Source organism: Canis lupus, chromosome 33 (genome assembly GCF_003254725.2).
Source record: "Canis lupus dingo isolate Sandy chromosome 33, ASM325472v2, whole genome shotgun sequence".
Lineage (NCBI taxonomy): Eukaryota > Metazoa > Chordata > Mammalia > Carnivora > Canidae > Canis > Canis lupus.
The window spans coordinates 13,249,522-13,272,285 of NC_064275.1; the positions used below are offsets into that span (position 1 = coordinate 13,249,522).

The 22,764-nt window shown below is 38.5% G+C and overlaps 1 protein-coding gene across 13 annotated transcripts in view; it reads left to right on the forward strand.

Annotated features, from left to right (window-relative positions):
- The window catches only part of BBX (BBX high mobility group box domain containing), a 270,128-nt gene that overhangs the window by 233,170 nt on the left and 14,194 nt on the right, over positions 1–22,764 (forward strand). For 8 of the 13 annotated variants that reach the window (XM_025478388.3, XM_025478424.3, XM_025478404.3 and 5 more), the window contains 4 exons: positions 550–688; positions 3,909–4,057; positions 15,157–15,246; positions 16,620–16,679. In XM_025478388.3, coding sequence (XP_025334173.1) covers positions 550–688; positions 3,909–4,057; positions 15,157–15,246; positions 16,620–16,679 — 438 coding nt within the window. The remainder of the gene's footprint in view (positions 1–549; positions 689–3,908; positions 4,058–15,156; positions 15,247–16,619; positions 16,680–22,764) is intronic. The other 5 variants (XM_049105525.1, XM_025478425.3, XM_049105526.1 and 2 more) reach the window with 2 other exon arrangements.

The following is a 22,764-nucleotide window of genomic DNA, read 5'->3' on the forward strand; positions in this document are numbered from 1 at the left end:
AACACTAAACCAGTTCATGTGTATACCTTTATTTCATAGAGTGTTTTATATAAATTCATCTGTTTTAAAATATAGCATCTGGCTAGGGAACTACCTCTTGCCAAGCTGAATTCCAACTTAGAGATGTGTGAATACTGGATCTTAACAAGCCCTGAGTGAAGATCCTTGGGAGTACATAGTTCTCCAGGGACATCATTCCAGTAAAGTCTTGGGGGGAATTAGAATTAATAGTGCCCACCAGCCAAGGGCTTCCACAGCTTAGTCTGATTCTCTAATGGAAAAGCTGGTACTAGTTAGTCTGTGTCTGGAGTCACACAGTGCACACTCTGCCCCTTGAGTTATGACAAGATACCTGACCTCAGAGGCTGGACACTTTTTTTGCATGTTGTATTATTAAAGGTGGTTCATCATGAATCACTTAAAGGACTTTGAAGTTGAAATAGTTACCAGTAGCGTCATGCAGATGATACCTGAGGAGTCAACAACATCATTTGTAAAACAGCCTCATCCCAGTGTACCAACTGCATTCTTTGTCTTAAATTTCCTTAGGGAAACGAAGCTCAGGAAAAGGAAACTCCTCTGACCATGAAGGGTGTTGGAATGAAGAAAGCTGGACGTTTAACCAGAGTGGGACCAGTGGGAGCAAGAAGTTCAAGAAGACAAAGCCAAAGGAAGATTCTCTCCTTGGGTAAGTACCTGTGAGCACTGTCAGCACACTGCACAGACCCCGAGTGCGGTAGGTTTTCCGGGGTCGACACAAACCGCCGCCTGCTTATTCTCGAGTATTCATCTAGTGCTCACTACAGTCTTAGTGAGCACAGTAAGAGAATAGAAATCCAGTGTGTCACATGATTCCTGCCGTTACCGTGGTTGTGTGAGTGACACTGTCATTCATATTTTAGCTACAGTACAGTGTATGTAGACTTTAGACATAGGTCTGAGTTTGAATTGAGGCCCATCATGTATTAGTGGTGTGACATTAATATTGCCAGGACACATTTTTCCAACTCAGGTTTACAATGGATATTATATAAGCATGTTTACATTTTGCCCATTTGACTTACTGTACATATTTTATTTAATATTTCTAAAGGTTATGTATATATATTTATAAAATAAGAGGACAGCTCAAAAATGTAGGGTAAATACAGTTATGTTTCTGCCTCTAACCTTTTTTGTTTAAACCATGTTCTATTGCTGCAAGATAAAAATGTTAGATTGACTATTCCCCTGCTACAGAGAATATTCAGTAATTAATTATGTGTTGAAATGCAGTATCAAGCAATAGCATACATCAAGATAAAATCAATAAGAATTACTTCATTTTTAATGTTATTCCGAAGACTCTTAATATAAAACATTTTGTTGGTTGGGAGATTCAGTACTTTATATTGGTGAGGAAAGTATCTGCATATGCAGTTGTACTATTTTAAAAATCCTTCGAGATTTCTTATTAACCCAATTTGAAAAGAATACATTGAATGGAAATAAGTGCATTTTTATATTTTTTTCACAAGTATGTTTAAAGGTTTGCAAATTCCATGCGTTGGGAGTATTTGGTTTATTCATAAATATTTGCATTTCTGTTAGTAGAATAATGTATTTTTTTTTTTCCCTTGGAAGTTACAGTGCTTTAAAATCTGGTTAATTCTGAGGCACTAGGTCATCACAAAGTAGGAGAGAGGTAATTATTTCTCGTGTTGCTAAATTCCTTGAGACTTTTTTTTTTAAGATTTTATTTATTCATAAGAGACACAGAGAGGCAGAGGGAGAAGCAGGCTCCATGCAGGGAGCCCCATGTGGGACTCGACTCGATCCCAGAACCCCGGGATCATGCCCTGAGCATGAGTCACACAGGCGTCCCACCTCGAGATTATTTATTTTAAGATGAGATTTTTATAATTCTTAATGTATTTCCTTTCGAATATTGTAAAAGTCCAAAACAGTTCACATTAGTCTTGCTTACACTAAACAGTGACATAATTCTCATATTCATTATTGTCAAATGGTATTTTCAAATGCAAGATTTCCTTAAAAAGTGGCCACTGAGTTGAGGACTAATGCTCTCTATTTTCTGGAACAACTATTGCCCTGTGGGTCTAGTCACAGGGAGGAGCAGGCCTCACTGCAGACAGTATGCAGTCCCTGGCATTAAGCATAAAGCAGGCATTAAGACTCTCCAGCAGAAAGGTGTCTGATGCTTCCATTAGAAACGGCTGATGCTGTGAGAGGTGATTCCGCCAATCTTCTCTGGGAGCAAGAAAAGTTGAAACAGTCCTTTGAAAACCTCTCCCTGAAAAAAGATTGGTGTGGGGGTTGTTTTAGTTTTAATAATTTCTAAGGAAGGCACATGCATGAAACTGGGAGTGTGGCTTTTCTGTAGGCTTTAAGCAACAGTAAACCTCTGCTCTGTCCTGTGTTTCTGCCCTTCCCCCCTTTGTATAGCCCTGTCAGAATTAGACTCTCTGGGTCTGCTTTGTTTAGAACACGCCAACATAGTGCATGAGCAGTGAGAAATGCCAGTTCTCATCAGTGTTCTCTGAGATTTCTAAATAAGCATTTTAACCCCTTTTATCGTAGAAAATGTGTTGTTTGTAGCCACAAAAAATTCACTGAGTATTGGCAGTTCTAATCTTCCAGACCTCCCCCAAGAGAAACAGATGATGATTCTAGGTGAAAAAAGAAAAGAAAAAGAAGTCCCAAGAGATCTTATGAGTTCTATCTCACATTTTCATAATTTTCTTTTGGTTTTTCAGAGTATCTGAAAAAGTCACAAATTTATAGATCCCTTTCTGATAGTATCTGGTTATTATCTGATTTTCCATTAGTATAGATGTTTCAAACTGCAAAAAAAAAAAAAAAAAAAAAAAAAAGGTTTTATTAATGATGGAGCATCACCCCCACCTACCACCCTCCCTGCTTTGATAGAACGTAGTAATGGCCTTTTTCCATTGACCATTCTGATGGTCCTCAGACTGTCTTGTCTCTGCTGCCCAACTCTTAATAGTTTTAGGTGGACAGACCTCAAGTATATGCCCTAAGCAGCAGCCTGACGCATTAGCTATTAGCTTCTTATAAGCTAACTCAAAGCTGCTCTCTTCCCAGAATGCCTTCCATTTTGCATCCACAGCCATTCTGCTGTAGTTTCTCCCATCTGTTTGGGTTTCATCTTAGTTAATAAGTCTGAGCAAGTGAAAGGATCCAGGAGGCATGCTGCCATGGCTGGGTGGAGGCCTTAGAGACAGTCAGAAGCAGCCTGAGGATTTCCCAACTTTGCTGGTGCCATTTCTGAACTCATCCATGGTTTGCCTTAAAGCGTAGCTGCCTCTCTGCCAGTGTGTTCATTGAAAACTGGCTTTCCTTGCTGTTGAGTGCTTTATCATCATCCTGGTCAACTCTCCAGAATTTTTCTGATACACAGAATTTTTGTTTGTGCTTTCTTTGTGTGTTGGGTATGTTCTAATCAAGTACTAGTCAATAAATATGTTTTTAAAAAACAAATCTTATAAAAGTACTGGTATATACTGTATTACCAATAAGCTTGCCAATATAGATACATAAATATGAACCTTTAGAATGAAAACTTGTCTGGATGGAATATGCCTTGTATTGAACTTCATGAGAAATGTCCATGCCAGTGGAGAAAACTTCAAAAATATTCTTTTATTTTAAATCATGTTTTTGCTTTTCTAAGGGCAATAAGATAAGCTTCCATGTGAATTGATTGCGAAAACTGTGCTGATAAATCTTCTCAGATGTTTTTTGTCCTTGCACAGAATCTATCAATAGTGCCCTAATTCTCGGGGACCCTGTTTTCAAATGGAATATCTTAAAATCTATCTTGTATTATTTTCTGCTTAAATGTTTATGTCATGTGCTGATCGATTCTATGACCCTTCTCTTATTAGCTCAGCAAAGCTGGATGAAGAATTTGAAAAAAAATTCAACAGCCTTCCTCAATATAGTCCTGTTACATTTGACCGGAAATGTGTAACTGTCCCAAGGAAAAAGAAGAAGACTGGAAACATGTCCTCCGAACCGACTAAAACCAGCAAAGGTTAGATGTGTGCTATGCCTCCTGCCGTGAGGCCGGGCATCTCAGTGCTGCTCTGCGCTTTTGCCACTCCATTTAGATACGTAACTGGATTTAGATGGAGGCAGTGAGGCAGTAGCCAGTTGGAATTTTAGCTTGCTCCCCGGGATGACTATGCTTCCTCCCTCACTTCTCGCTTCCTTCTTCCCTCCTTATCCTCCTCAGCCTCTGCTCTCTGCCATCTCAGCGTGCACATTTGGCCTCACAGATGTGGCTGTGTTGACAGTGTTACACATTGTCTTGGACTTTCCGCTCTCCAGAATCCTAACTTGGAGATGTGGAGCTTTTCTTGAGCAGAAACTGCTGGCCGAGCCTATTCCTTCTGTTCAACATCTGTGACGGGTCTGACTCTGGAGACCCTGAGATCGTTCTATATGCCTAAGATGAAAACTCTATTCCTTACCAGCCGTATGAACCAAATGAAAATAAAGCCCAATGCAAATATTACTCTAGCAGTACACTGAAATTGGTTTTGCTAAGTTTAACAAAATACTATTTGAGCATATTCATTTTGAAGAATATCAGAGAGTCTTCCTGTGGATATCTGGGAGGCGTTTACCATTATCAGCATGAGTTGGGTGGGTATCAGCATTCATCAAGAGCAACACTGTAGTTCAAGGAGGAGTTTTAAAGAGTGAGTGTGAGACCCCCGTTACACGTGGGGTGGGGACTTGGGTTCTGCATCGTAGCCTGCTCAGAGGACATTCAAGCACAGTAAAGGACTGTTTTGCCGAAAATGATGGCATTGCTCATGTTGAGAAACCTGTCTTCTGATTTTGCTTAGATCTAAAGATTGGTGAGGAAATGTACCTCTAGTTTTCCATACAGAAGTGAAAGACTTCATTCTCTTAGTCTCCTATAAGGATAGTAAATGGAGAGATGAGGAACTGGTGTGGCCAAGTTTTTGTTGCTTGTAAAATTTGATGGAAGAGTTTTTTAATCACCCTGTAGAAGTGGCTGCCTGTTGCCTGTTTCATGTCAAATCCGATAAATTCCCCTTTTTTGGTGTATTTTAGATGGATGGGTGGAGATACAATATGATATGTCTCCTTATATAAATCTTGCTAAATCCTGGCATTCATGGATTAATGATCAGAGATAAGTATTAATGAGCAGATACAATTTCATGTATTTAAGGACTATATAAGGTCTAGGAAAAATAATGGTTTCTTTGAAGAAAGTTAAACCTTTCTCCCTCAAACCTAAAACCGCCTTTGCACACACTGCAGTTGACAGAACTGAGGTGAGTCACTTGACGTCTGTATCTCAAGATAGATCTGTATGGCTGAAGAAAATTCCCCCTTCGTGATTAAAGGCAGAGAGGAATGTAAACGTGATTTCAGAATTAGCTGGGTTTGCCTCTGTGGTCAATAAAAACAAGTCTAGTGAATAAAGAACTAAAAAAGAAATGTTGCATCACCAAGTTTGCTCATCTGGGAAAATAAAATAGGGTTGTATTGAGATCTTCCAAGATAAGTAGGAAGGAAATAAAGTAGCCTTGTTGACAGGTAGGTAGCTGAGCACTGTAATGGATTACCAAATGAAATGACAGTCTTTGTGCCCTAGAGACATCTAGAAATAGGCAGAGTAGTCTGGGAGCCCAAAGATGCCAGGCATCTTGAGGTCCCATAATTCTTGGATTTAAAGTTGCTGATAAATACCTGACAAGCCAATAAAATGGAACTTAATTGATTGATGTACAGGATGTATTCTCTTCTTCTACTCCTGGTAGTTTGAGACATTCATTTTAAAGCCCTGAAGTTGGCCAAATTATCTATCAGGGAATGTAACAATAGATTTATTTTTGAAAAAGCTATAAAAACCCTGAGTTAGGATCTATTTTCATGAGGCCTTCTCTTGGGTCTTAGTTATCTGTTATATGTTTTTCCTCTCCCATCTGAGATTAACAGTATTTCTTTTGATGTGAAATAGCTTTTTGGAGCTTTGGATTATACTTCATACAGTATGATCTTAACTCTTCTGTTATGCCTCTCAAGCCACAAAGTCACTGGTTCCTTACAGTATATCAGTAATTACGTAGATAGGAAGTCTTTCAAGACTTTGGATTTTATTCTGCATTCTGACTCATGGAGCAAAAGGCAGTTAAAGCAAAACTAAATAATATATTCTCTATTTAGCAAACTAAAGAAATAGGATTTGTAACTAATTGTAATTTGGCATTAGCAGCACCAGTGTACTATCCTACAAGTTATTAATGAAATTATCATACCAGCTGTGCTATAATTGCCTGATCTTTGGAGGATAGAGAAGATTGTTTTCTTAGACTCTAGACTCTTTGCACCTTTGCATAATGAATCGTTCAAAGCAAAAACTCTGTATGAGATCATCAGTTTATTAGTCAAAGAGCATGTGTCCATAGGAAACCTCATTTCTCCACCAACAATTTGTTATTTTGTCTATATTTTCTCGATTGTGTTTATCATTCAACAGTTATTATATTTTTCCCCTGCCTTATACTACATACTTATTTTAGCTACTCCAGCTTATATAAAATGTATAGAATTTTTCTGAAATGCTATCTAGAATTCTGTAATCTCAACAACATAGTATCTCCTTGGGTTTACACTTCTGCTTCCCCAGTGGCCTCCTTATTTATATCTGTATTTCCAAGGAGTTTCTTCCTCTTGTCCACTGTCCCCTCCACTCTCTCTGCCCTGTCCCTCATGTATATGATGGGTCTTGTCAAAAGTTCTACAGCAAAAATGGATGAAAGTAACTAGATGCCACCTTGCTCTGACTGGGCTCAGGCTACATTATAGTAGGTAGAGTACAATGACTTAGGAAAAGAATTCCCTTCTGCTTCTAACAACAGATTACCTAGTAAATTTTAATCCATCTGACTTCTGGTGCAGCTCAGCTGAGACAGCTTGTGCCTGCAGTGTTTTCTGGCGTATCTCTTATAGTTACTTGTATATATTCAAATGAAGGCTTTAAATTAATAGTCTAAATTTAATTGTAACTTAAGAGATAGGTTTTGACACATTACTTTAAGTATATTGTTAATGTATGAGGCACTTTGTATAAAAGTATCAGAAGTCAGAGTGCTCTACAGAATAGTAATTTTCAGACAAAGTAGGGTCATGAAGAAAAAGTTAATTGAGTTCAACTTGGAGTGTTTAAATTATGTCCCCGCTTGACCTTTGACTTCACTTCTCCTTCTGTAGGTCTTCAGACTTCTCACATTGTTCCTTAGCCTATTATCAAACATGCTGTTGCTCCTCATTTTTCTTGCAATTCATGCTTATATTTTAAGATTGGAATTCCCAGTGATTTAAGGATTTGGGATTGTAAAAAATCACAATGGTAATAAGAGAAGCAGGTTTACAAAATTAAAGCTTGGGAAACAGAATCCCCCCTGTGTGGGACTGAGCCACTCTGAGGATACTCTTAGTTGGAGAGAACAAAGAGCTGATGTCAGCCAGACCAGCCCTTTGTATCAGGAAGTGATAGCTGCCAGTTCAAGCAGAACTCTGTATTTGCCCTGTTAACTGTTGGAGCAACTTCATTGCCACCAGATATTTTCAGGAACGTGGTGTAATGTAACCCTGAGTTCCTTAACAAGGCATTCATGTCCAGCCCCATGAGGTAGTTCCTACCCCTCAAGTGAATCTAAACTTGATTGGGGCTGGTTTACTGAGACTTGTTCAAGTCAGCAGATCCACATGCCCAGCAGCACTTTGCTATAAATTATCACGAGGGAATTTATTGTTTCTTTGGTTATTTATTATTTATGTGTCTATTACAAAAATGACAGCCTAGTTTTAAAATAAAACTTATGCTCTCTTTGTAGCTTAGAAACAGAAAACCTTAGAACCTGGGCATAAGCCACCACCACTCGAGTCATGTGTAACATTTGTTCCCTACCACAGTTCCAAAGAACAGGGCTCAGACTTCATTCACCTTACCTGCTGACCTTGAAAAAAATATCATACCAGACTAATACTGATGTGGCTCCTGGGTCACACTACAGCTCTGTACCCCCAAAATGTCCATTCTTTAGCAACCCAGAAACAGCATTGATGTTTTAGAAAGGTTACTGTTCATGTCTTTGTGGCACCCCTCTTATCCTCTCAAAATGGGGTTTTATATTTTCTACCCAGCTGTGAAGTTGGGTGCAAAGGAGATGGATATATCATCACAGTACAGGCCATCCCATAAAGTAGAGGCCCTAAAGTTGAGGCAGTCCTAAGCTAGTTTACTTACCAGCAGCAAGTGATTTTTGTAATAAGGACGTAGAAAAACTCTTTCAAGAAATTTGGTAGAGAGATGAAGGAAAGAGATGGAATTGGAACATGACATTAGAAGTTTAGTGAACAACTATTGGAATTTTTTTAAAGATAATCTCTATCCCTGACGTGGGGCTGTAACTCAAAACCCCAAGATCAGAAGTTGCAAGCTCTACCAAGTGAGCCAGCCAGGTGCCCTTGTTTGCAATTTTTTTTTTTTTTTTTTGGCTTTCTGAACAATTCCTTCTAAATCTCTTCCCCGCTTTTCTCTTCCTACCTTCTTTTTTCCCTCCATGTATGTTTCTGCATTAATATAATTAAAGGAAAAAATGGTAGTAAAGGTCCTTGTATTTGCTATTTATTACAAATTTTTTACTATTTCCTGTAGACAAAATGTCACATGTATGTACCATAATAGTGAGCAGAAGTCAGATTGTTCATTTCTTGACTCTGAAATTGCACTTCTCAGTGACTGCAATTATATCTTATCTATTACTCCTTCAAGTTTGTCAATTTCTTTTTTATCTGAAGTTTTGTTTTATAGCTATAGTTTGGGGGATGGCTAGGAGCAAGGAAGTTTAAAAATAAAAGTTTACAGAAGCTCCTCTGTGTACTAAATCACTCTGGATGTTCTTTTCTCATGTTAAAATTGACAACCTCTATCTTTAGCTTTGTCCTTAAATTGTACTTTTCAGATTTCGCTGAGTATGGTTGGGTCTGAAAATATGTATCCTTTTCTTCTTTCCTAACCTATTTCATCCATCCTTATGGTCCCTAAGAGGTCTCAGAATTGTTTTTCTGCATTCTTCCACTTTTGTTTCCTGTGAATGCCTGTGTGTCATTCTGGTGCACCAGCCCTGAGTTTCCAGGTTATATAAAACACGTAGGAGGCAGTGACTGCAAATAGATTATAAAGAATACCTGTAACATTAATGTAGTATGTACACATGATATATATTTTTGTATTTGTTAAATTTATTTTCTTTCCCTCGTTGCTCTTTTTCTGAAAAAAAAAAAAAATCAAGACATTTTCTATTTCTATTTCAAACTACCACCAGCTAATCCAGAAGTATTTATTTTTCATTATTTAAAAGGATGGCCTGATATAGTCATCAAAAAACACTTGCACAACTTTCTGTTATCAGTAATAATAGTGACAGCTGTCATTCCTTGAGCTCTTACTTTGTGCCAACCAATGGTTTAAGAGCTTTGTTTGTTCATGCAACAAATACTATTCAGAACCAATCCTCTGCTAAACACCATTCTAGCATATAGAATATATTTGTGAATGAAAACAGAGAACCCTGCTGCCATGGTGGTTACATTATGACAGGAGTACCAGACTATAAACAAGCCTAAACACTAAGCAAAGCATATATAATGCGTTAGAAGATGAGAAGTTCTATGGAAAAAAAAAAGTTTGATGAAACAACTAGGCAAAAGATCAACAAGAAAAGAGAAGACTTGAACTTGAGCACTAGACCTGACAGACATAGGTGTGTACCTCATTTTATCGCACTTAGCAGATATAGTGTTGTTTACAAATTGAAGGTCCATATCAATCCTCTGTCAAGCAAGGCTATCACCATTCCAACATTTACTCACTTGGTGTCTCTGTGTCATACTTTGGTCATCTGTGATCAGTGATTACAACTCAGATAAAATAGCATTTTTTAAAAGATTCTATCTTTATTATTTAGAGAGAGGGAGAGTGGAGGAAGGGGCAGAAGGAAAGAGAGACTCTTAAGCAGATAATAAGCTGAGTGTGGAGCCCGATGCAGAGCTCAGTCTCACCATCCTGAGATCATTACCTGAGCCGAAATCAAGAGTCAGATGCTCAACCAACTGAACCACCCAAGTGTCCCATGGTTAGCATTTTTTAGCAATAAAGTATTTTTTCATTAGAGTATGTACATTTTTTGGTAGACCTACCTAATGTTATTGGACACCTAATAGACTATGGTATAGTGTAAACATAACTTTTATATGCACTGGAAAACCAAAACATTCATTTGTTTCACTTCATTACAATGTTTGCTTTATTGCAGTTGTCTGGAAGCAGACCAATATTTCCAAGCTTTGCCTTTATATTAAACACTCCACCCATCAATTGTAGAATATACATTCTTCTCAAGTGCACGTTAGAACAGTCTCTAGAATGCACTCACTATACACTAGGCCATAAAATAAACCAAAACATTTAAAAGGATTGAAGTAGTTCAAATTATATTTTCTGATCGTAGTGGAATAAAATTAAAAATGAACAGCAGGAAAATGTTTGGGAAACTCAGAAAATTATGGAGATTAAGGAATACATTCTAAATAGCCAATAAGTGGGATCCCTGGGTGGCGCAGCGGTTTGGCGCCTGCCTTTGGCCCAGGGCGCGATCCTGGAGACCCGGGATCGAATCCCATATCGGGCTCCCGGTGCATGGAGCCTGCTTCTCCCTCTGCCTGTGTCTCTGCCTCTCTCTCTCTCTCTGTAACTATCATAAATAAATAAAAATTAAAAATAAATAAATAAATAGCCAATAAGTTAGTGCTCACTTGGGCAGTACATATACTCAATGACCAATAAGGCCAAGAAGAAATTAATAAGGAAACCAGAAAATACTTTGAGATGAATAAATATGAAAATACAACATGCCAAAATTTATGGAACACAACTAAGACAGTGCTTAGACCAGAGTTTATAGCTGTAAATGTATATATCAAGAAAGAAAAAAGATCTCAAATCAATAATCAGAGTTACATATCAATAAATTAGGTAACCTATGTGAAATGGATAATTCCTAGAAAGCACAAACTACCAACACTGACTTAAGAAATAATTTGAATAGAACAATAACTACTACAGAAATTGAATTTAGTAATCACAGAAGTACCGAAGGGGGTGGGGGGACACAGACCCAGGCTTCACTGCTAAATTCTATCAAACATTTAAAGAAGGATTAATATCAATTTTTCACAAGCTCATTCAAAAATTAGAAGAGGAGGGAATATTTTCTAATTAATTCCATGAAATCAATTATCACCCTAATGTCAAAACTAGACAAAAATATCACAAGAAAAACCGGAGGTCATAGCTCTTCTAAATACAGACATAAAAATCCTTAACAAAATACTACAAACCAAATCCAGCAATGTATAATAAGAATTATACCATTACCAAGCAAGATTTTACTCCCAGAACGCAAGGTTAGTTTAACATCCAAAAAGTCAATTAATGTAATATACTATATCAATAAAACAACAACAGAAAATTCACATAATCCTCTTAATAGATACAGAACATGTTTCATGAGAATATTCAACAAACTCAGAGTAGAAGGAAACTTCCTCAACCTGATAAAGGGCATCTACAAAAATCCCACAACATCGTATTTAATAGTGAAAGACAATACTTGCTCCTAAGGTAGGGAACAAAATAAGGATGTCTACTCCTCCCAGCCCTTTTGTTCAACATTGTAGTTGAGGTTCTAGCCAGGGCAATTAGGCAAGAAAAAGAAACAAAAGACATGTATATTGAGTAAAGGAAGAAGTAGAACTATTTCTATTCACAGATGACATGATGTTTTACATAGAGAACCTAAGGTGTCCCCAGAAGAACTACTAATGAATGAATGAGTTCAACAGGGTTGTAGGACACACAAAAAAGTTGGAATGTGGAGAAAGGGGAACCCTCTTGCACTGTTGGTGGAAATGCCACTTGGTGTAGCCACTCTGGAGAACCGTATGGTGGTTCCTCAAAAAGCTAAAAATAGAACTACGCTATGATCCAGCAATTGCACTACTAGGTATTTACCCAAAGGATACAAAAACACATATTCATTGAAGTACATGCATCCCAGTGTTTATAGCAGCATTATCAACAATAGCCAAAATATGGAAGGAGCCCAAATGCCCACTGACTGATGAATGGCTAAAGATGTGGTGTATGTGTGTGTGTGTGTGTGCGTGTACAATATATACACACTCAGCCATCCAAAAGAACAAAATTTTGCCATTTGCAACGATGTGAAGCTAGCATAATACACATTATGCCAAGTGAAATAAGTCAATCAAATAAAGACAAATACCATATGATTTCACTTTTGTGGAATTTAAGAAACAAAATGGATGAACATTCAGAATGGGAGAAAAAGAGAGATGGAAACATCTTAAGAGATTCATAACCATAGAGAACAAATGGAGGGTTGATGGAGGGATAGATTGATGATGGTATTAAGGGAGGGCACTTGTTATGATGAGCAGTGGGTATTGTATGTAAATGATGAATTACTGAACTCTGCTCCTGAAACCAATATTGAACTGTATGTCAACTAACTAGAATTTAAATTAGAAAAATCAGGGGCAGCCCCAGTGGCGCAGCGGTTTAATACTGCCTGCAGCCTAGAGCGTGATCCTGGAGACCCTGGATCGAGTCCCACGTCAGGCTCTCTGCCTGATGCCTGCTTCTCCCTCTGCCTGTGTCTCTGCCCCCCACCCCCCCCCCCCGTCTCTATGAATAAATAAATAAATAAAGATCTTTTAAAAATTTTAGAAAAATCAGTTGTATCTCCATATAATTTCAATGACAATCTAAAAGTGAATCTAGGAAAACAATTCATTTATAATAACATCAAAAAGAGTAAAGTACATAGGAATAAAGATGTGCAGCACATTGAAAACTACAAAGTATTTTTGAAAGAAAGACAATCAATAAGAAATGGAAAAACATCCCATGTTCATGGATTGGAAAACTTAATATTGTTAAGGTGGAAACAGTCCTTCAAATTAATCTATGATTCAACCCAATCCCTGTTAGAATGACATTTTCTTTTATAGATATTAAGAGATCCTAAAATTAATATGGAATTGAGAGAGATTCAGAATGGCCAAAATAATTTTTTCAATTTCAAAACTAGCCACAGAAACCAGTAGGCAAGAAGAGAGGGTGGTACTGACATAGTTACATAGGTAGTGGAATAGAATTGAGGACCCAGAAATAGACCTATTAGGCCAACGATTTTTTAATGAGGGAACCAGTAGTACTCAATGGGAAAAAGAATAGTATTTTCAAAATGATGCTGGGACAACTCAATAACTACATACAAAAGAATGAATTTGGACTGTAAACTTACCTCACACAATATACAAAAATTAACTTGAAATGGAACAAAGACCTCTTTGTAAAAGCTAAAGCTATAAAACTTTATGAGGAAAACATAGAGGTCAATCTTTAAAAAAAAAAAAAAAAAAAAAAAAAGATTTTATTGATTTATTCATGAGAGACCCAGAGAGAGAGAGAGAGAGGCACAGACACAGGCAGAGGGAGAAGCAGGCTCCATACAGGGAGCCTGACGTGGGACTTGATCCCGGGTCTCCGGGATCACCCCCTGGGCTGAAGGCAACGCTAAACTGCTGAGCCACTGGGGCTGCCCCCATAGAGGTCAATCTTAATGACCTCAGATTTGGCCATGGATCCTTTAATATGACACCAAAATACAAAGTAAATAGATTTGACCCTTTCAAAATTTAAAACTATTGTGCTTCATAGGACATTAATAAAGAAAAAAGACAGTCCACAGAATGTGAGAAAATATTTACGAACTAAAGTATCATAAATACTTTAAAAAGGAGTGAAATGCTAATACATGTTACAACATGGATGAGCCTTGCAAACATAATAGCAAGTGAAAGACTCCAGATACAAAATCATTCCATGATTCATTTACATGAGATTTCCATAATAGATCTTGGTAGAGACAGTAGATTCGTGATTGCTTAGGGACAGAGGGAATGCAGAAATAGGGAAGGGTGATAGCTAAAGGAAATGGGGTTTATTTTTGAGGTGATGGAAGTGTTCTAAAGCTAGTGACAGTTGCAGACATATGTGAACATCAAAGCCAGCGAGTTGCATACTTTGGGCAGGAAATAAATAGTTTGCCTTGGTCAGGAGGGCATGCATGTGGATGCAGATACTGGCAGGAGGGTAGTTAGAGCAGAGGTGGCTTATGGAGTCTCTTTTTAAATCCTCATGTCAACTCTTGGAGTTAGGCACTATCACTATCCGCATTTACAGATGAGCAAACAGAAGTTACATAAAACGATTTGAGTCAGTTTCACATAGAAATATCAGCTAAGTATAGAAAGAAACCTGCTTTGGGGAGGTCAGTGCTGCTGTTGGCATTTCTGATTGGGTGATTGAAAAATCTTAGTTCTGTTTTCTTTATCTGAGAAAAACAAAGATACAATCTGAGACTTCTCTCCTTTCCCACCCCCCCTTTTTTTTTTTTGGCAAATATTTTTCTATTTTTTTTAAAGCATGTTTTCTTCCTGGAATAACCTCAGCAAAGGCTAGAAGGCTCTCTGATGCTATCAGGCCAATTTTTGTCCTGAAAGTGCTATTCTTGTTATGAAAACCAAATTTCTCAGAAGAAATGCTCCTGCCATCCTTTCCTTCAAGAAAACTGAGGAATCTAAATAAAGTAAAATTGCTTCTTTGTTAAAGACTGCAGCTACCCTGCTGTTAATGGGTTGTGGTCTGTCTCTGGTCACTCAATCTGCAGTTTCTGCTTAGAGAGTCCCGATTCTAACGGGGGCTTCTGCCGAATACACTTTCTAAGGAAAATTAAACTGGGTTTTAAATTTAAGCCTAAAGAAGGGCGCTGAGCACTAGTAGTTAGATGAGTAAAGCTATGCAAGATGACATATCTTGTGACTCAGTTTGCTTGTACCGCAGGTGGGTGGAGGGTGTAACTGTTTAGGAACACACAGTATTGTTTTATGAAACACTGTAAATTTAAAATATATTTATATTAATATTGTCTGTAGGTCCTTTCCAGTCTCAGAAAAAGAACTTATTCCACAAAATTGTCAGCAAATATAAGCACAAAAAGGAGAAGCCTAATGTTCCGGAAAAAGGTATTGGTGCCTTCCATCCTCCATCAAGGTTTCTTGGCCACCTCCATTGTGAATTCATCTTTGAGTACCGCTTCTGTGCACCGCCTTTGCCTTTTCCTCCCCTTGGCTTGCTTCAGTGTCATCGGCTCCTAATGCAGGCATATTCATTATTTCCAGACTCCGCAGCTAATTGCAAAGAGATCTCCTTCACTTGGATTCCCACTCAAATCCCATAATGTCTCTATTTTCAGAGTTCCGTATGAATCCTAAAATTGCTTTGTTTTCATCCATATTTGGTGCATTGTGTAACTTAGTCTTCTTGAGCTCTTATACACTTATTTTCTTTGACTATTCTCGTTTTTCCTCATGTCTGGCAGCCTTCAAACCAGGACCATGTTTTCCTACCTCCTGAAACCTTAGGATTTTCCTGTTTGTATGAAAGTGCTACCATTTCTGTACTTTCTCTGACCCTTGAGGATTCTTGTCTAGGAGGATTCACTCCTTAGTCATAACCTGTCTCTTTTTTCCCAGTCTGTGTTACTTCATTTGCCAGACTCTTCCCACCCCCTTCAGCCACATAACTTATTTCCAGAGGGCAATAGAGATGCATTGCCCTCCGCCAACTCTTCGCTCTGAGCATCTATCTTATTATTATGATTTTGATGGGCCCTTGAACCTCTTCAGGGCTTATCTGAAGATTTCCTTCTTCTCATAGTTCAGGACTCCTATTCTTCTTTCACATAAAAGATAAATCTCCCCATCTGATTTAGTACAGCCACATGTCCCGGAAGTTGGGCTTTCTTTAGCATCGCCTTGCATGTTATGTCGTGACTACTATGAGCCTACTCATCCATCCGATGCCCATTCCCATCCTACTTGCATGGCCAGATGTGAAGCCTTTTGTGTTTCTGGAATGAGGCTTTAAATACACCTGTCTTCCATGTGTAGATATATGTGCCTATATGTTCCTGTATGTAACCTTTTACTTAATTTGGGCTTTATTTTCACCTCCACTCCAGCCTCTTAGGTTTGTTTTGTATGTTAATATTTTTACCCTCCTTCCAATAGAGAAACCTCACCCTTTAGGTAAAAATGTCAGCTTTTATCATTCCCTTTTAACTGATCTTCAGTTATCTTAACTAAAGTCATAGAAATTATCCAATAGTGTATTTCATATAAGGCAAATTTGTTTCTTTTTATCCATATCCTATATAGCCTGATTATTTTAGTTGGCAAATGCCATTTTGAGAATTAAATAGTTAAAATAAAACTCTGCTTCATTTGTGTGATAATGTTTCATATATAAGCTGTTTTGTGTATTGCTTTCTTTTTCTAGTGTTATGTGTCTGTCCTAGAAATAGAGTTTCACTTTCTTTCTCTGTCATTGCTTTTAGGAAGTGGGGATAAATGGTCAAACAAGCAACTCTTCTTGGATGCCATTCACCCTACAGAAGGTAAAAGCAGCAGTATTCTCTGTATGATTTCAGGTAGTCTGTGTTGGAAAAGCTTAAAAAGGCATAATTTATATAGGTTCACCCAATAGCACTATACCTGAGAGCTCATAATTTGGTTGTTTTTAATTATTTTTTTTTCAAAAGACTTATTTATTTATTTATTTATTCATGAGAGACTCAGAGAGAGAGGCAGAGACATAGGCAGAGGGAGAATGAGACTCCCCACGGGGAGCCCAACCTAGGACTCGACCCCGGATCCCAGGATCACGACCTGAGCCAAAGGCAGACGCCCAACCGCCGAGCCACCCAGGAGTCCCTGGTTGTTTTTAATTTCCAAATCAAAACTGACAGATTTTTTTTACCCTGCTAAGGGTCAGGCAGTGTGTCGTATGGAGCTTAATTTGTCAGAGGAGCACTTATAACCTTTGACAAACTTATAACTAAAAATATTGCATTCATGTTGCAGGCAGATGCTTATGGGAGGCAGAAGAGAGCCAGCCTGGAGCTCTCCTGGTTGGTTGGTTGGTTGGGCATGGGCATGTCAGCAGTGTTCCTCTCATGAGCTTTCCCTCAGCACACCTCCCAGTACCTCTAAATACGTTCAGATGGAATGCTGCAGAGGCTTATGGATAACCAGGAAGAAGTTCCATATTGACTAGCATAATGTTACGGGTCCTAGGTGCAGGTTTTACTTCACAATTTCCTACAGCCATATTTGTTTGTGATGTCTACCTAATTTCTGTTAAATATTGAACCCTCCAGTGAGTGCTCATTATTTCTGTGACATTTAAAGGGTTGTCCTCTTACCACTGATTTCTTTTTTTTTTTCCATCATAACTATTTTTAAGGAGCTGAACTGTTTTGTTTTGTTTTTTGAGGATTTTATTTGTTTATTTTAGAGAGAGTACGTCTATGCACATGAGGTGGGAGGAGTAGAGGGAGAAGGAGAGAGAATCTGAAACAGACTCCACACTGAGCTCGGAGTCCCATGTGGAGCTTGATCCCACAACCAGGAAACCATGACCTGAGCCAAAACCAAGAGTTGGATGCTTAACTGACTGAGCTACCCAGGCACCCTAAGCTGAACGTTTTTATAGTCCTTAATTAGCAGTTGCTTCCTTTGAAAACTAGAAGCAATCTTAAAAGTCATTGAGTCCAATCCCTTTGATTTACTTACAACCCAAAAGGGGAACGTATTGAAGAAGACCATGTCTCTTGCTTCCCAAATACACCTTTGTTCTTTTCCTGAAAGGGAGACAAAATTTAAAATGCACATTTGGCCCAAGTCATTTATCCGAAATACTCATGAGTTAGATATTCATCAAAAAATACTCAAACTTGAGTTTATAGCAAACATGAAATTGTTTTTATTTGGTAGGCACTGCTCACAACAAGCCAGATGTCTGTTTTTATGTCATTGCACTTTTACAAAAAATGCCAGCAGTATATCTGTTTTCTAGCCTGTTACTTCACATTCAGAACCTCTCCAGAGGACTGTTTCTGCTGTTAGCTGGCAAAGCCAAATCTGAATTGTTGTGCTGTTCTCAGCATTAAATGCTAACATCCAAAATGTGAGATAGATATATATATAGATAGATATATATATATAGATATATATATATATCTATATATATATATATATATTAGCTCTTGTGTATTTTAAAGATATATTTTGCACAGACTTGTTAAGTGTAAGGCACTGATGAGCAATCAGGAATCAAAGAGGCACTTAAGACCATATTTACTCTTTATCTGAATTGATACTGTTCTAAATGTTTTGTTTTTTAAACAACAGAAACCCTGTCTCATGTAGAACATGGTATCATCGCATATGCAGTGAGGTAGAAAGAAGGAATCAGGAGACCTGGGTGTCAGTCTCAGATCTGCCACCAGTGAGCAGTTTACAGTGGGACAAATTGTGTTTAACCTCACCAGGTTCACTCTCCACACGTGTACTAAGTGAACGTGTGATGTGTGTGTTGAGGGATGGGGTGAATGGTGGGGAGTAGTAAGACAGCAGCCTCAAATGTCATTTCCCCTCTCACACTTGCTCTTAGTATCATGATTTGTTGAGTGGGTGGGGTGATGCTGGAAGTAACCTTATTCTGCAGCCCTAATTTTGCCCTTTAGGGGGCAGAAAAGTAAATCAATTTCAAGTCTTCTAGGCTATCCCAAAGGTTTAGTGGGAATAGAGTTATTATTACTGGTGATGTTAATTATATTATATATTAGTAATGTATATGCATATGTTACAAACTTTGAAGAATATGTGCTGAAAACTGCTCGTCTTTAGGTGTAGAGTGCATATTCATTTCATGTGGCCAGGAATAAAGGAATGAGTTTGTGCATCAGAAATTACCAGTGATTTAAAGTGATCTTTTTTGCTCTTAATTTCCATACCATCCCCTATATTTCCTTATTCGGGTGGTGACTTGGTGACCTAGTAAATTAGCTAGGCCCTTTACTGCATCCTCTCTCCCCTATAGCTTAAGCTTTACCTTGGAGAACATATGTAAATAAGGAGAGAGGACGAAACCATGATCGCAATGTTAAAATGTACAAACCGTCCTGGGCAAAGGTTAGACAGAAATCATTTGTAGCTGATGTCTATATTAGAAATGGTGTTCCCACTGAGACATTTCACTCAGCTTCCTGTTCCTGACTTCCGTTAAAGGGATAACTTCAAGTTCACTATGCTTTCTGTACACCATCCTGAGTATAATTGGCTTGCAATTCATTTTTTCCCCCAAAATATCAGAAATATTTAGGTGCTTAGTAATCACATCTGCAGTTTAAATGCTAAGCTTATAATCTGTTTTAAGCATTTTTCCCCCATGCTTTTACAATTCAAAATCGCTAAACCATTTCTTGAAACTTGCAGATCACAAAAAAAAAGATTGCCTCTCAGCCTAGAATAAAGGTTAGATTTTCAGATAAACCTACATGATTTTCTGCAACTGTGTTTATCTTTTCTACCACGTTATGATGTCCTATGCTCGTGCTTAAGCTGGTGGTTTCTAATTGTAATAATAACGATGATGATAATTAATACTTAATATTGCTTTATAGTTTCTAGAGGGCTTTAACAATATTTTTTGAGAAACTAATCTTGGCAAGAGCCTCGGGGAATTCAGGAGGACTTATTAGCCCCCAAATACATGACGAGGAATTGAAGCCTGACCAACATAAGCAGGAAGAAAAGAAACGAGCACTCTTTCCACTAAAGCACATTGGCTTCTTACAGTTTCAATTTTTCAGGCATATCTGAGTCCCTTATTTGGCTCAGATGTCGCAATTATAAATGATATCTTAAAGGAAAAAAAACAAAACAACCAAAACCTTAGACTGAGAATCTTCAGAAGATTAGTTCCTTTGCGGTATATAAACCTAATTACAGAGGAGAAAAAAATCTGGTTTATAGTTAGATTTTCAAACACGATCCATAACACTCAGACTAACCTTGATCTCTTTTCTCAAGTTCAAAATAGTTGCCATGTAACTTCAGCAAGGTCTCCTGGGGTCTTAGATAAGGCTCATTCATTTGATTCTTTTTCCTGTGTCCCATTCAGCATTTGACAGCATTTTCAGCTCGAGAGACCAACCAAAGGCAATGAGATTCCAGATTTGGCTATAATAATTTCCGTGCAAGTTTGATTCCCCTAGTTGGAACGTGAATTCATGACTCTGGAGCGCTCTAGTGGCCTCCTGGGGTTCAGTACAACCACAGTGCTGCTATCTCAAAAAATTTACCCCACATTTTGGGAGCAGGGTTTGGAAAACAAGGCAATCTCTTATTGCCACATTCCTAGTGTTGCTCCAGGAGTGAGCTCACATGATCTCTCTCAGATGATACGCTCCAAGTGTGTTATGATTATCGTGGAGTATAAAAACTAGCCCTGTGGACTTGTTTCGAAGTGCTTGGGTAGGTTTGTGTGTTCAATTACAAGCCGAAGGAGAAATGACTAATTTGTTTTTAGAGGACAAAAGTCTTTCTTTTCTCACATTTCCATTCGTTCGGCAGGGAGTGGGGGGAAAAGGAACTGACTTGCTGTCTTGGTGCTCAGCTTCAGACTGTTTTTCTCTCTGAGCTTTTTCCATTTTCTCTCACCACCAGGCCTTCCTTTGCTTTGCTAACATTGCTGGACTCAGATCTGCTATTGCGTCCCAGACAACCACTTCTTTAACTTAGCCTTACCTGTCTCTCCCAATTCTTCTGTCTTCGGATAGGGTCCTGTGTGAGTGCTGACCTGAAGGCTGCCGTTGGTCTTGGCCTCCAGGCAGCACAGGATGTTCTGGGGATAAAAGCATGTTCTGCATCAAAGCATGGGGCAGACTCATTCTTACCTCCCCTTCCAAATTCTGGCGAGGTCTCATTATGTCCCACTTTCAGATGTGGACAATCTGCAGGCCCCAGGATTACTTCCTGATCTGGCAGTTACTTTAGAGGAGACATCTAGAGGGGTGGCACTGCCTCCTTTTCAGTGACTTTCGAGAATCTGCAGCGTATTCCCACATTTTGCCACTTCTACTTGGTCTTCAACCTGATTCGCTCCTTTTCTCTCTCCCAGTACACCAGCTCTGGGACTTGATTGCTGGTGTCTGTTGGCCAGCCTGCCTTCTACACCCTTCTTCCTTGTCTGCTGGTTTCTGGGTTTCCCCTAGTCCCAGTCTTTTCTTAGGCCTTAACTCTACCTCCTTTTTCCAGTCTCTTTGCAGCCGTCCCCTTGGCTTCTTATTGGGTTTTAACTAATTCATCTGGAACGCACAGGAAACAGAGCAACTACTGAAAAGAAATGAGACCACTTGAAGGCTAACCAAAAGCAAAAACTAACAGTCCTTGTCAAGGGATTCCCTTGCCTTGAGATTCTGGAACTGGCTAGAGGCTGGCTGGGACCCTAATTCTGGGCTGTGTGGCAAATGAGAAGAATTTGGGGGCTGATGGCTCCTTTAGAGCCAATCTAGTCCAGCCTCCACCTTAACATGAAGAAACTGAGACCCATGGTCCTGCAGTTAGTAAGGTAAAAAGTCAGGAATAGAATCTAGGTCTCTCTGTGACTGTCATTTCCATTACCCTGTTGTCTTTGTGTAGAAATCAGGTCATCTTTTCCTAACCCACTTGGCCTTTTTTTTTTGACCTCCTGGGTTCGTTCTTTCTGTAAGCAGCTCTTCTGATGTAATTCACCCTTCATCTTTGGAAGCCTGCTATACCCTTATTTCCCAAGTTCTAGATTTTCCTAGGAAGTGGAAGGAGAAGAGGGAATAGGTTAGTGCTTTTTCTAGAAGGGCCGTCTGTAACGTTGTGATCATACTGGAGAGGTGATTAAGATCCCCCCAAATAATAAGAAGGGACAACTAATGGATCTGGATAAGAAACTAGAAATTTTGAAGCTTATGAATATTTAATAGAGGCTATTTATGCTCATTGTAAACTCATATTCTGGCTTCTTTATACCTATAGGAGGCTTTGAATTTCAGGGCTAATGCAGAGTCATGAAACTTCTTTGGAGTGTTTCTTAACCAAATTATCTTTTATTTTACTGGCAGCTTTTATTGAAGTTTAAACTAAAAAAAAATCTTAAAATACACACCAGCCCTGGCTATGTTAAGCTAAATATCAAAGTATAAATACACCAAGACTGTTTCCTGGATACAGATCTACAATTTCAAAGGAGCCTTTTTCCTAATTTTTGATTACTTGTTTGAAAAGATACTTGGAAATGTTGCCAAGTAGTTTCTTTTAAATAACTATTATCTTAGGCCTGTCCCTCTAAGCCATCTATTATGCTATCTTGAGGTAAGGCCAAGCCACAAATCATGGTATGATTCCTGCTTTACATCCTTTCTCTTGATGTAATTGAAATGATTTCTTGCTTGTTTTGGAATGGGAAGTCTGCAGTCAGTCTCTTGAGGGCAGAGATGTTACGAATCGTAGCCCTCCTTTCTCAGGGATACACCTAACCTCATTAAAAACCTAGATTAAAATGTTTTAAGTGAAGCCCATGCAAGAGTTTATACCAGCATGTGCATTTTTTCACACCCTGAGTTATTCTCGCTCTGTACTCTCCCTCTTATTTTAGCTTTATCT